This window comes from Plasmodium reichenowi, chromosome 11 (assembly GCF_001601855.1).
Source record: "Plasmodium reichenowi strain SY57 chromosome 11, whole genome shotgun sequence".
Lineage (NCBI taxonomy): Eukaryota > Apicomplexa > Aconoidasida > Haemosporida > Plasmodiidae > Plasmodium > Plasmodium reichenowi.
The window spans coordinates 1537329-1552926 of NC_033656.1; the positions used below are offsets into that span (position 1 = coordinate 1537329).

General features: G+C 18.0%; 2 protein-coding genes across 2 annotated transcripts; both read right to left on the minus strand.

Moving 5' to 3' along the window:
- Positions 1 to 208: 208 nt before the first annotated feature.
- Positions 209 to 5632, minus strand: PRSY57_1139000 (hypothetical protein; the record flags this gene model as incomplete). Its single annotated transcript, XM_012908349.2, has 1 exon — positions 209 to 5632. One exon carries the CDS (start codon positions 5630 to 5632, stop codon positions 209 to 211), a length of 5424 nt encoding a protein of 1807 aa, XP_012763803.2.
- Positions 5633 to 7214: 1582 nt separating this feature from the next.
- Positions 7215 to 13727, minus strand: PRSY57_1139100 (hypothetical protein; the record flags this gene model as incomplete). Its single annotated transcript, XM_012908350.2, has 1 exon — positions 7215 to 13727. The coding sequence occupies one exon, from the start codon at positions 13725 to 13727 to the stop codon at positions 7215 to 7217; it is 6513 nt and encodes a 2170-aa protein (XP_012763804.2).
- Positions 13728 to 15598: the final 1871 nt, after the last annotated feature.

The following is a 15598-nucleotide window of genomic DNA, read 5'->3' on the forward strand; positions in this document are numbered from 1 at the left end:
AAAAAAAAAAAAAAAAAAAAAAAAAAAAAAAAAAAAAAAAATAAAAAAAAAAATAAAAAAAAATAAAAAAAAAAATAAAAAAAAATAAAAAAAAAAATAATACATTTTTGTGTATGTATTTATTTATTTATTTATTTATTTATTTATTCATTCATATTAATATAACTTAACATTGTGTCTCATTATATTCGAATGAATATTTTAATGATTAAAAAAAAAAATATTGATTTTGAAACTTGACGTTTTTTATCCTTGTTCCTTTTTTATTATTTATACTTTCCATACTATTTGAAGAGTTGTATAATATATTATCTTCATGTTGATTATATATGTAATTATCGTTGTGAGATATATGCTTGTGTTTGTTATAATACTCTAGTATATTATTATAATTTTCAGAAGTGTTATTATTATAATATTTATTTTTGGATATCTTATTTGTTATATCATTTGTTTGATGATTATGATGTGTATGTATATTTTCTTTCTTTGAAAGTACCGAACATTTTTCTTCATTAAAAATATTGTTTTTATATTTATTTGAAAAGTCAGATAATTTATATTTAACACAACTATTTGATGATAATAGTTTATTTTTATTTGTTTGAGTTAAGAGATTAATTAAATGATTTTTATGATAATTATTATTTTGTTTATTTTTGGTTGAGAAAGTATTAGAATATTTACACGTTAATATATTTTTTTGATTATTATATATAATTTCATTTTCTTCTTCTATCTTTTGATTATTACATGTGTTATTATGTTGTAATAATTTATATGTATTTACTAATTGAGTACCACATTTTTTATTTTTAATATAAGTAATTTTTTTTTTTTCTTCAATAATTTTAGGATGATTGAAATTTTCATTATTTATTTTAAATTTAATTCTTGTATTATTTCCTTTTTTGTCTGCATGAATTATAGATATAAAATTCTTTTTATTAATTTTTTTATAATTTTTAATGTGTACATTTTTAAATTTTTTAGTTTGTAACAATTTGATATTTTTATTTCGAGTATTGATTTTTAATTTAAATTCTCGTTGTTGTTTTATGTATTTTGTTTTATTTTTATTATCTTGTATGCTTTTATATTTCTTTTCAAAATCTTTAATTTTTTTAATATTTTCTTGAATTATTTTGTTATCCTTAATGGAATGAGATTTTTCATTGTTCGTTTTATTTTCTGTACATTTTAGACTTTCATGATTTCCATTATCATCATTATTATAATTTTTATAAGTATCATCATTATTATAATTTTTATAAGTATCATCATTAATATTATTATTATAACATTTATTGGTGTGCTCTATTTTGTTTTGGTCGCATATATTATGATTCCCTTTATTCAATTTATTACTTTTATATATTTTTTTATCTTTGAATTCATATGATTTTATTTGATTTTGTAAGGCCTCTATTTTTTTCTTGACTATATATTTTTTATTCTTATGTGTCATAAAAATACAATTAATTTTGTGATTGCTTTTTTTATAATCATTATTAGTTTCCTTCTCACCCCTTTGTATTTGTTTTTCTTTATGGTTAGTTGGTTGATTTGTTAAGTTGTTCATCTCATTTTGAATATTATATTCATTGTGATTACTATTGATTTGAATTGTTTTTCTTATATTTTTTAAAGTGTCTAATGTATGTTTATAATTTATTAAAACTTTATTATTTAGTTTCGAAAAAATATATGTATTATTATTTGTTATGTTATTAGATAAAAGACATGAATTTTTTTTAGCCATAAATATATTTTTAATATTTTTTAGTTTACATAAATTTTTTTTTTTTTTTTTTTTAATCTGTTTTATATTGTTATAATTTAGTTTATGTAATATATTAGAATAATTATATAGATTATTATATGATAATTTTTTTTTTTTATCTTTATTATTTATTTGTTCCATATTAAAAAAATTCCAATTAGTTACTTCTTGATGCGTTTTTAATTTATTCATATGACAATTTTTATTTATATGTAAATTATTTAAAATTATTTTTGGAGATTTAACAATTATATCATTTGTTGGTACAACACTCTTTTTAATACATGTTAATATTTTATTTTTAATTTTATTACTTAGGAATATATTATATATAGATTGTTTTTGCTGAAATGTTTGGTTATGTAAACTATTACATATATTTCTTATACTTATATTACATAAAATATTACATTTTATTAATGATGAGAATAATAATAATTCATATGGACATGCAGAATTTATGAACAAATTTATTTTGTTCTTATTATATTCCTTTTGATATTTGGCAAAATTTGTAATTTCAATTAAATAAACTTCTAGTATTTTTTTAAAAATTAATATTTTGTTATGACGTATTTTTAAATGGTCAATAAGTCTAGAATGTATATGAGAAAAGAAACATATTTGATTATGATGTGAAAATGTGTGAACATAAATTTTATCATTATGATTATTTTTAATAATAATAGTATTATTATCTTTCTTTTTATTATCATCTTTCATTTTATTTATATCTTTCATTTTATTTATATTTTTCATTTTATTTATATTTTTCGTTTTATTTATATCTTTCATTTTATTTATATCTTTCATTTTATTTATATCTTTCATTTTATTTATATTTATGTTTTTAATTTTTTTGTAATAATATTCTATATTTATAACACTCTTTATAATATATTTACAGAACCTTTTAACAAAAACAAGATAACTTTTGATAATCGCTTCATTACATTTTATATTTGAAGAAATGTTATAACTTTGATCATTTATATTTTTACAAATATCACGATATATATTGGTAATTATTAAAAAAATATTCATTAATGTTTTTATAACTATATTATTTTCTAAATCATTATTTTTACTATTATTATTATTATTTATCATATTAGATAATTTATATTCTATCCGATAAATTATATATTCAAATTGTTCTAATTTTTTATTTATATGATTAATAAGTTTCTTTATTTCTAATATGATATTTTTAATATCTTTTAAAAATATGTGTATTTTATTTTTAATTTTTAGAAGAGAAAATAGACAAAAGAATTTATCTAATGTAAAACATGAATCAATAAACTCAGTCATATTTTCTTTATTCATTATCATATCTTTACTTTCATTTATATATTTTTTTATAATATGATCCTTCTTAATGATAACAGTGTATACTTTATCCTTTTTATTTAAATATTTTTCAAATAATTTACAATATTCTTGTAATATATTCTCTTCTATATAAAACTTTCCAATTCTTATATTATTCTTATCATAAAAGCATACCAAGGGTACTTGATCTTTTTTCTTTCTTATTTTTATAACATCAACAATTTTTTTTTTATTTAAAAAAAATTTTAGTGGATTCACTTTATTATGATCATTACTACTATTTATATTATTATTATATTTAATATTTATATCTTTAATATTATCATTATTTATATATTCTATACTTTGCTTTATTTCAAAATTGCTTACTTCACTTCTCTTACATTCCTTTTGATTTCCCTTGTATGAAACTAAATCATTTTGATTTTGTTTAACAAATAAATTATTATCTATGTTATTCTTTTTGTTGATACTTATCACATCACTTTCATTTATATCTTCCATATTCATATATTTTAAATTATTATTTGTAACGTTTTTTATATGTGTATCTGTTGTGTTTGTGTGTTGTAAAATGTGATCAATTTTTTCTTTTCTTCTTTTTTTATTATTATAAATTTTATTCATATATGTAATGAATTTACTATTACTTTGTGAATAAAGTTTATATGGTTTGATAGGGGCATTTTTATTTAATGTATATGTATTTGTATGAATAACTTTATTGTAATTCTTTATTTTATATATTTTATTTATTATATTTAGGAGTTTTTTTTTTAAATGAACCTTTCTATAAATAATATATACATGTTGTCTGGGATTATTTTTATCTCTCTTGATTTTTACGCTAAAGCGTCTACCTCTTTTATGTGTAATAAAATTATTATTTATATAATTATTATTATTAATATAAATATTTATATCATTATTAGTATCATTATTTATATTATCATTAATATGATTATTTTTATAAACATTAATATCATTATTTATTTTATCATTAATATCATTATATATATTATTATTTTTTATATGGTCTATAATTTTGTTATATTTAATTTTTTTGGATGAATTGCTTATTTGTTTCACATATATATTAACATCTTTGTTATCAATTTTATTATCTTCTTTTAATGTATATATATTGTTCGTATTATTTAATATGATATTACAACTGTTTAATATTGACTTTATATATTGAAAATCCAGGTCATAATTTTCCATAGATAAATTTTGAAGCATGCAATTTTCTAAATAATTTGTATTATCATCATTCCGTTCAACAGAAATTATATTATCATCTAATATATTTACATTAGAACAATTTTGTTTTTCATCTGTACTGTTATAGTTATTTTGATTTGTGTATTTTTCATATATTGTATTATTATTATTATGTATTTTATTATGTATTTTATTATGTGTTTTATTATGTATTTTATTATGTATTTTATTATGTATTTTATTATTGTATAATTTTCTGTTTTTTTTTTGTTTCTTCCTTTCTTTCATAAATTGCGAAAGCGTAATTAAATTACAATTTCTTTCTTTTAACAATTTAATGTTTTTCTTATTTTTATATATTTTTATATATTTGTAGATTTTTCTAAGAATTTTTTTTTCCCTATAATATTGGGAATATGAAAAAAGTCTAGGGAAAATGAAAAGATAATTATTGTTACTCTTATGATACATTTCATTATTCTTTTCATCATTCTTATTATCCTTCTCATGATTAATTTTATTTTTGTACATTTCTTTTCTTTTATTTTCCTCCAGGGTATTACAAATTTCTATTTTCTTTTCATTCTTTTTAATATAATCCTTATTATTTTTATATCTTATATTATTGTGATGATTTATTAAATTATACTCTTCTTTTATATTATCATGACAAAAATCACCTGTCACGTTTTCATGCTCTTCATTTATTTTATTAAGTATATCATTTGAATGATAAAAAAGATGTAAAGAGTTTTTATATTCATTTTTATAAAGGTGGTCATAAATTCTTTTTTTTTTTTTTTTTTTTTTAATCTTTAATAGGGGAGAATAACATTTTTGTTTTTTTGAAAAATACTTTTTATACAATAAAGTTATAAATAATTTGGATATATAAATCTCTTGATGTTCATCATGATAAATGTGTTCATTGTTTTTTTCTGAATTATTGATACATGCGTTATTTATTATATTTATATCTTCTTTTTCCTTTTCTATATTTGAATTTTCAAATATATAATAATTTGGTGAACATTCAATCAACCATTTTTCTGTTGAATTTTCTTCTTGCTCTTCTTCAAAATGATCTACATTTTCTAGAGTATCAAACGTTTCAACTCGATCATCGTATAATCTTTTGGACGTATTTTTAGGATTATAATTATTAATAGAATTATCCTTACTTTTTATATAATTATTTTCTAATTTATAAGAATACATGTCATCATTCAGACAACTTTCTTTGTTCTCTTCATTTTTATAATTACTGTATATTTTTTGCAGGATAGACATTTAAAAAAAATTTATATTATATTATATATATATATATATAACATTTCTATTTTTGTGTTTTTTTGTTGGAAAAATAAAGAATTTCCATATTTACAATTTAGCATGTGTCAGTTTTAAAAATGCTTTAAATTGGAACAAACAAAAATAAAAAAAAATATATACGTATATATATATATATATATATATATATATATATATATATATATATAAACAAATATATTACAACAGTTTTGTAAATAACAAGTATTATATGAAGATAATAAACCACTTAAACATATAAGAAATGAATTATATAATAATATAAATATGTATTAAATATATTAAATATATTAAATATATATGAAGAATATAAATATAAAAAAATTAAATATGTTTATTATGTAGAACAAAAATATATTTTACTGCACAAAATTGCTAAAAATATACATATATATATATATATATATATATATATATATATTTTATTTTCTCACAATTTTTAATATTATCGATTTATTAAAATTAGACAAATAAAATGTAAGGGATAAAAACAGTTGAATGTACAAAAGGAATGCTTTAATTTTTTGCAACATAAAAATTGAAAAAATACAACCAGAAAGGGGGATTATATATATATATATATATATATATATTTATTTATTTATTTATTTATTATATTTTTTTTTTTCATAGGAGAAATACTATATTATATTAAAAAGAAGAATATTTTTTGCAATGTTATCAACTGAAAAATGTCACTTTTTTTTTTTTTTATTTATTGAATTTTTGAACATAAAATATGACGATACGAAATATTTGATGGATAAAACATACTATAAGTTATAATAATATTAATATATAGAATATTATTTATACATTCAAATGTATACATTATATATGTATATAAAGATCTATTTATTCTTCACATGTATTACAGTAATATATTTTCTAGTTTGGTAAAAATTAAAAAAATATGCACTTATGGGTAACATCATAAATAAATATATACATATATATATATATAAATAAATAATAAATATATATATATACATATATATATATATATATATATATATATATATATATATATATATATATATATATACAATATATAATGTATTAATATAAAGTTCATTTATATAATTATATTTAAATTTTGCATAAAAAAAAAGAAAGAAAAAAAAAAAAAAAAAAAAAAAGATAAAGTAAAATAGAAAGACACATATAAAGAAACGGTACAAATAAAATAAATATATGTCCATATATATAAACATTATAAAACAGATCATTAATTTAAAAAATTTTAATTATTAAAATGAAGATTTAATTTGGTAAATAATAAAATTTATTATTTTCGGATATTATAATATAATATATTTTATATATTGTACTTTAATTTTTTTTTTCTTTTTTTTTTCTGCAATTTATATTCTATCTTCACAAGGTGATATTATATATATATATATATATATTTATTTATTTATTTATTTATAAATTTTCTTTTATTTAATATGGCACAGTCACATAGTGAATGTATTTTTTCGTTCACGTTTGTATTATAATTCCAACATATTCATATATAAATAATGCACATATAAAACTTTCATTTAATAAATTTTCGTAACATATTATTATTTAAAATTTTGGATTTTAAATCATAAAATTTGGTATCTACTCTTTCATTATTTTGTACTTCCTTTGGTAACTCTTCATTTTCTATATGTGCTTTGTTAATAATACTTATGGATGATAACCTTTCTTCCATCTCATAACTTGTTAGAGATAAGTCTTTAATAATAATATTATTATTATTATCATCATTATTATTATTATTATTAATATTATCATCATCATTATTATTATTATTATTATCATCATCATTATTATTATTATTATTATAATCATCACTATCTTCATTATGGATATTATTATTTTGAATTGTAGAACTATTACTATAGGTACTTAAATTATTATTAAAATCTTTTTTTATATAATCAATATTTTCAATATCATTATCTGTTATAGCACCACCATTATTAATATTATGATCAGTTTTGTTTATATATATATTGTTTTTTTCATGATTATTTTCATCTTTTTCTTCTACATTATTATTTTGTGACCCATTTTTATTATCAATGTTATTATTTTCTATGGAGCTTTTATTACAACCTTCTTCATTCATTGAATCTTCGAAATTTGATACGTCACCAGGTGAATTTTTCAAATATTCTTTATTAATTTTATATTCTGTTTTATCCTCAAGGATCTTAATATTATATTCTTCATTTATATTCTTTTCAAAAATATTATCCTTTTTAATTATATTTGCAGTATTATTATATTCATTGGAAATATTTTGTTCATCCTTCCATTTTTCATTCTCTACATTTTCATCCTCTATTTGTTCATCCTCCAATTTTTCATCCTCCAATTTTTCATCCTCCAATTTTTCATCCTCCAATTTTTCATCCTCCAATTTTTCATCCTCTATTTGTTCATCCTCCAATTTTTCATCCTCCAATTTTTCATCCTCCAATTTTTCATCCTCTATTTGTTCATCCTCCAAATTTTCCTCCTCTATTTGTTCATTCTCCACATTTTCTTCTTCCAATTTTTCCTCCTCCAATTTTTCCTCCAATTTTTCCTCCTCCAATTTTTCCTCGTCCACTTTTTCACCACCAACCTGATTAGTATCAACATCTACATCGTCAGCACGTGTTTTATAATGCAGATGTATATAAAACCTTTCAAAATATTCAACAGATGGAAAATAATATTTATGAGGTTTAACCTGTGTAGGTATAAAAAGAATTTTAAAAAGGGTATTTAATTTTTCGGTCATTTTTCCCAACTCATAAAATAAATATAAATATTTCGATAATTCATAAGATGGTATATTTCTCAATCTATTATATTCTTCTTCTCTTTTTATAGAAAAGGCACGATCTAATAATACATTAACATATTCACAATTATTAAAAATAAAATTATATGTTTTATTATCTATAAATATATCAAAATGTAGGAATATATTTGAATAAGCTTCTAATAAACGTTTTTGGAATCCAGGATTCAAAAAATAAATCATTACTTTATCTTTGCCTTTATAATTATTTAAAATATTAAAATTTTTCAGTAGGGAATCCAAATTACCTATTGCTAACTTATCAACTGAATCAATATATTCTCCTAATTTATCTAAATAATTTAATTTGACAATATTTATATTTAATATTTCTAAACGGGAAAAAATCCTTTTCCCTTTATAATTATTTAAAATATTAAAATTAACATCACTTTCGTCATCATAACTATTTATGTTGTTATCATCATCATTTATATGATCTTCTTCACTTCTCATTTTATTTACACCATCACAATTATTTTGTTCATCGTTATTCATATTGTGTTTATCATTACTCACTTCATTTTCCACATTCTCTTCTAACTCGTCATCTTCCTTTTCTTTTTTTATTCTTATAGGAACTACATTTTGACTTTCATCCGCTTTATTATTTTGTGATTTATTTTTATTTGTTAGGAAATGTCCTAATTTAATATTACTTAAAATATTACGAGATTTGTTTTTTATTGAACTATATATACTAAAAACGGTTTTATTTTTCTTAATCTTATTATCATCATTAGTTTTATTATCATCACTTTTATTATTATTATTATTATTATTATTATTATTATTATTATCATCATCATCTACTTTATCATGAATTAAATTTCTGTTTTTTAATTTTTTATTTTGATGATCTTGCTTATTTATTTCAAATAAAACTCTTTTTGGTGTTCTGGAATATTCAATAGAATCATTATGAAATGTACGTCTTTTTAAGTTTCGAACATTTTCATAATTTTCTTTTTCACCAGAAATTTTTGGTATTTTTTTATTTAATAATATGGATGATGTATCGGTATATGAGTTACTTCTGATATGACCATTAGTTATTTCATTTTCTTTTGAAATATTTAAATCTTTTGAATTATATGTACGATTTTCCTTTAAGGCACTTAATACATTTTCAAGAACATTGATATAATAATCACGTTTATCATTTTTCGTATCAAGAATATCTTTTATATTTATGGTCATACTATTTAAACCATCATATTTATTTTTATTATTGTTGTAGTTTGTATGATTATTTTCATTTGTACTATCAGAAATGTCTTTATTTTTGTCTTTATTTTTGTCTTTATTTTTGTTTTTGTTTTTGTTTTTGTTTTTATTTTTAATTTCATCGATATTATATAAATGTTGTGTTTTTTTCATTATAGGTTTATTATTATTAAAACTTTCAGAAGAATAATCTTCATTACGACATATATTACTTTTCATATGATCAGATGAGAAAAATAGCATTTCATCATTTTTCCCGTCTTTTTTTTTTTTAAATTCTGAAAATTCATTAATATTATCCTTATTTAAGATATGTACATTTTGTTCTTGTGATTTGTTCTTTTCGTCATTTAATATTTTATAAATAATATCCGACTGGATAGAACTTCTAATAGTATTATTATTTTTATCTGTATTTTCTTCTTCTTCATCATCAATATCATCATCAACATGTGCATCATATTTTTTATTCTCCTTTGGTATTTGTGATTGCTTTCTTTTTAGCTCATTTCCTATTTCATTGTAATCGTTTTCGAATAAGTTGTCATGTATAAGGGATGGAGGAGAATTCCTAGTTGAATTATTGTTATTATCATTAATATAAAATTTTATATGGTTTATAAGTTCATTTGTATTACCGTTTTCATCATTATATATATTTTTGGAATATTTATTAGTTGTACTTTTACAATATCTATTTATTAATGTTTCATATACAGAATCATATTCTGATTCGGTTAATTTATTAATATAACTTTTCCTAATGTTATTACTACTATTATTACCACTGTTGTTGTTATATATATAATCATTTATTTCTTTTGACACTGAATTTTTATTCCCTTTTTTGCTCTTTCCATATTTTTCACTAGCATATATGTTTTGTAATTCTTTCAAATTCAAAAAGTAATTATTACATTTTTGATTATTTATAAAATTCTTGTCTCCTATATTTTCTTCAGCATATTCGGAGATACCACGATTCACATAGACACTATTATTACTATAACTTTTTTTATTGCAGAACAAATTTTTTACAATATTTTTTCCACTTTTTTGTTTAAATGTTTTGTCTTCATTAATAAAATCAGAAAGACTTTTATTATGTATCATATTTCTTATATTAGTGTTACTATTATTATTAACATCATGATCGTCATAGTACTCATTATTACTATAATTTCCTAGTGGTATATTAGTATCCTTAAATAATATTTTTCTTTTCTTAATATTATTTGTTTTCCTACCTTTCTTACAAATATTATTACTATTATTATTATTATTGTTGTTATTGTTATTATTATTATTGTTATTGTTATTATTATTATTATTATCATCCTTATTATTATTATCATCATTATTTTTATTATTACCATCATTATTTTTATTATTACCATCATTATTTTTATTATTACCATCATTATTTTTATTATTATCATTATTATTCGTAGTAGTATTAAATAAATAATCAGTTGCCATAATATTTTCATTACCTGGTAAAGCTAAATATTTTTGTACAAGTTTACTAACTTGATCTATTGTATTGGCACTATTTGTAAAATAAGAATCATTGAATTCAAAAGAATTATCATCTTCTGAACGTTTATTATTATTAAAGTAATGATTATAATCATAATAATTATTAGTAGTAGTACTATTTTTACTGTTTGTACTTTTTTTCCTTTCATTCTGTAATCTTTTTTTCCTCATTTGGTCATTACCATTCTGTAAACAAAATTGTTTAAATTCCTCAAAATTATTTTCATTATTTGTATTTACTTGAGAAATACTAAATTTATTTGACATAGAATTAACAATTAATTTTTTCTTCATATTTTTTCTCAAATTACAAATTTGTTTTTTAAAACAGGTGTTATATGAAGGCAAAAACTTTGTTACTTTATTTTTATTCAATACATTTCTCTTAATATTTTTTAAGTCCCCGTTATTTTTTTCAATGTTTTTATTTTGTTCATCAATGTTTATATTACTATTATAATTAAACATATTACTATTGCTGTTACTATTATCATTACTATTAGAATTATGATCATCTGTTTTGTCTTTTTCATTTAAATAATTAAAAATATAATTCTCTCTAAAATTATTGTCTTCAAAGGAGTCAAGATTATTATTGATCCTATGATTATTATTATCATGATTATTATTATGATTATCATGATTATGATTATTATTATTATTATCACCATTATTATTATTACTATTATTATCACCATTATTATTATTATTATTATTATTATTATTATCACCATTATTATTATTATTACTAGTATCACCATTATTATTATTATTACTAGTATCACCATTATTATCATTATTATCATTATTATTATTATCATCATTATTATTATTATCATCATTATTTTTATTATTATTATTATTATTATTATCATCAGTACTATTATCATCATCATTATTATTATTACCATTTCTATCTAATAATAACTTATGATGCTCTTGTACATTATCTTCTTCATTATTTATTATGGATTCTTCTTGTAAAGGTTTTATTTTTTCCTTACGTGTTATATAATAATCATTCGTCGATGTTCGATCTGTACTATACAAAAAGGAAGTATCATTTTGCGAGCTTTCATCCTTTTCTTTATTAAAATCATTTATAATATTTTCATTATTTTTATTAGAATTTTTAACATGATTAACAAAAGTATGTGGCTTTTGGTATTTTTTCGATTTTTCATTATTATTAAGACATAAATTAGAAGAATGTGATAAACTCAGGTTCATTTTTAATAAGGATTCATCATCAAATATGTTCTTATTATTTATATTATTATTTAGGAAACTTTCTAAATATTTGTTTTTTAATTTTTTTACACTTTTAGATAGAAATAAATTATTATAATGTATATCATTTACAATTCGGTTGTCTTTTTTTATTAAATCATCAGAGTCATATAAAAATAACAGATTATTTTTTTCTTCGTCATTTAATTGATGAAGATCGTTAAGAAGAACTGAATTATTATTACCATCGTAAGATAAATCTGTTGAATACTTACAATGGTAATAATTGTTATTATAATTTCTATTATTATAAATGTTATTATTATAAATATTGTTATTATTATTGTTATTATTATTATTATTATTATTATCGTCATTATTTATCCTGTTTGCCAAAGACAATATGCTTTTTATATTTCCAGTTTTTTTTTTACCAATGTAAGTAACATCCATTTTATCAGAATTTTCATATAGATATGAATTAATTTCATTTGATAATATAGAATTTGATGACATATTAAATAAGCTGAAGTTTCTATTTCTTAATTTATTTTTTTCTTTTTTCATATTTTCAGCTTCTAATTCTCTCATAATATTTATAATTTCTTCATCATCATCATCAATATCATTTGGCTTTATTTCAATAAATCCCATTTTGGTTTTGTTTGGATTTAATACATCTGTGTTTTGTACTAATCGTGTTTGTTCATAAACTTTATTATTATACTGTTCAACATTTTGTTGAGAATTATTTTCGATATTATTTATTATATTTCTTTCTATATATCTATTAATATTATCACCCACAACAGTTTCTCTATTTTCCCCTTCATTATCATTTTTTTCATTTTTATTTTTATTACAATTATCCATTTCTTCTGTTAATTGTAAAGCAACTTTTCTTGCTTGCCCTTTTAAATTTGGACTTAAGTTTTCAAAAGGTTCCCATGTATTTTCGTCACTATCATAATTTTTCCATTTTATATAAAATTCAAAATCATCTAAATTTTCATCTTTTCTATTTTTTTTCCTTTTACAATTCAGTTTATATCTAGCCATTATTATTTTCTCTACTTCAAAAACTTCATTGAAATCAGGTTCACCAACAATTCTAAAATTATCTTCAAAATTAAAATCATCATTTATTTCATCTTTAAATCTTTTTCTTTTTCGTGATTTATGAGGATTTCCCTTTCCTCTTTTCAGTACCATTCTTTATATAAAAATCAAAAAAATAAATAATTATAAATAATATATTTACTAAATATTACTACTTATATATATATATATATATATATGTACATAATATTTTTTTTATAACCCTTAATTTTTATTAATCTAAAAATTTTTAATGGCTTATATATAAATAATATATATATATATATATATATATATTATGTCTTATATTTTGTATATATTTTACGTCAAAAAAAAAAAAAAAAAAAAATTAAATACTTAATTATTAAAATATAACGGGTTGGGGAATATATAAAATAAATTGATTAATACACATTTTTTTATATAAATATATAAACTTGGATGATTTTTATTTTACTTTAAAATATAAACCACTACACACATATATAAATGTATATATAAATATAAATATATATATATATACAATTTCATGTGCGGTTGTAAAAATAAGTGTGTCTCCTTTTTATCTTTTATATAATAATTATACATGTACACATTATTTGGATAGATAAATAAATATAAACTTTAGAACACTTTAATTATTACATATTCTCATCGTATATAAAAGGATGAAACAATCAAATAAAATAAGAATATAAAATAAAAATAAAAGTAGAAAAAATAGAGCAAAAAAAAAAATAAAATAAAAAAAAAAATAAAATAAAAAAATAAAATAAAATAAAATAAAATAAAAATTAATTTTATAAGATAAATTGTAGAACATAAAACAAATAACAAATTATAATATGAAAAAAAAATATATATATATTGTTATTATTTTTTTTTTCATTAATATTTTAAATATTTTATAAACACAAATATATCAAATATATATATATATATATATATATATCTTATGTGTATGCTTAAATATGCACATATACTTAATTCTATTATATCCAAAATATATAATACTTCTATTTAAAAATGTATATATGTATAAAACGCATATCATATAACTAATATGAATATTCTTATTTATTCTTTATTTACCTTATTTTTATTGAAATATATATTATTTTTAAGAACAATTTTGTTCTAAGTTATAATAACATATTTTTATTAAAAAAAAGAAAAAAGAAAAAAAAAAAAAAGAAAAGAAAAGAAGAAGAAGAAAAATGATGTATTCATAAGCAAATAAAGAAATGTATATAATATATATAGAATGAATATATTAAAAATATATTTAAATGTGCGTTTATAAAAAAAAAATTAAATAAAAATTTATTGATAATAATATTTAATTCTTTTCTAATATATAGACACAATTTTTGAACATTATATATATATATATATATATATATATATATATATATTTAAATAAATATAATAATGTAGATATAATACGTGTGTATTTTTTAATATACTGTTTACATATATAATATTAAATTATGAAATAGACATATACCATTTAAGAAAAAAAAAACAAATGAAGAAAATATATACATATATATATATATATATATATATATATATAGACATTATAGAATAATAAAAATAAAATATTCAGCTACATAAATATACATATATACATATAATATAATTATTATTTCTATGAATTAATATACATGTAACGTATTTATACTTTGTTATCTTTTTATATAATTAATAAAACATTAAAATTATGTTGGTGTCTTAAAAACTAAATACCCATAAACATTAATGTATACTATATTATATATATGTAGTGTATGATATGTGATATATATTAATTAACAATAATTTTATACATAAAACACATTATTTTCTATTGCACAATAAATTTCTTTTAATAATATAACTTTCTTTTTTCTAGTTTAGGTGTCATCATTAAAAATATTATAATTTATAATTTATAATATAAACAAAAAAAAAAAAAAAAAAAAAAAAAAAAAAAAAAAAAAAAA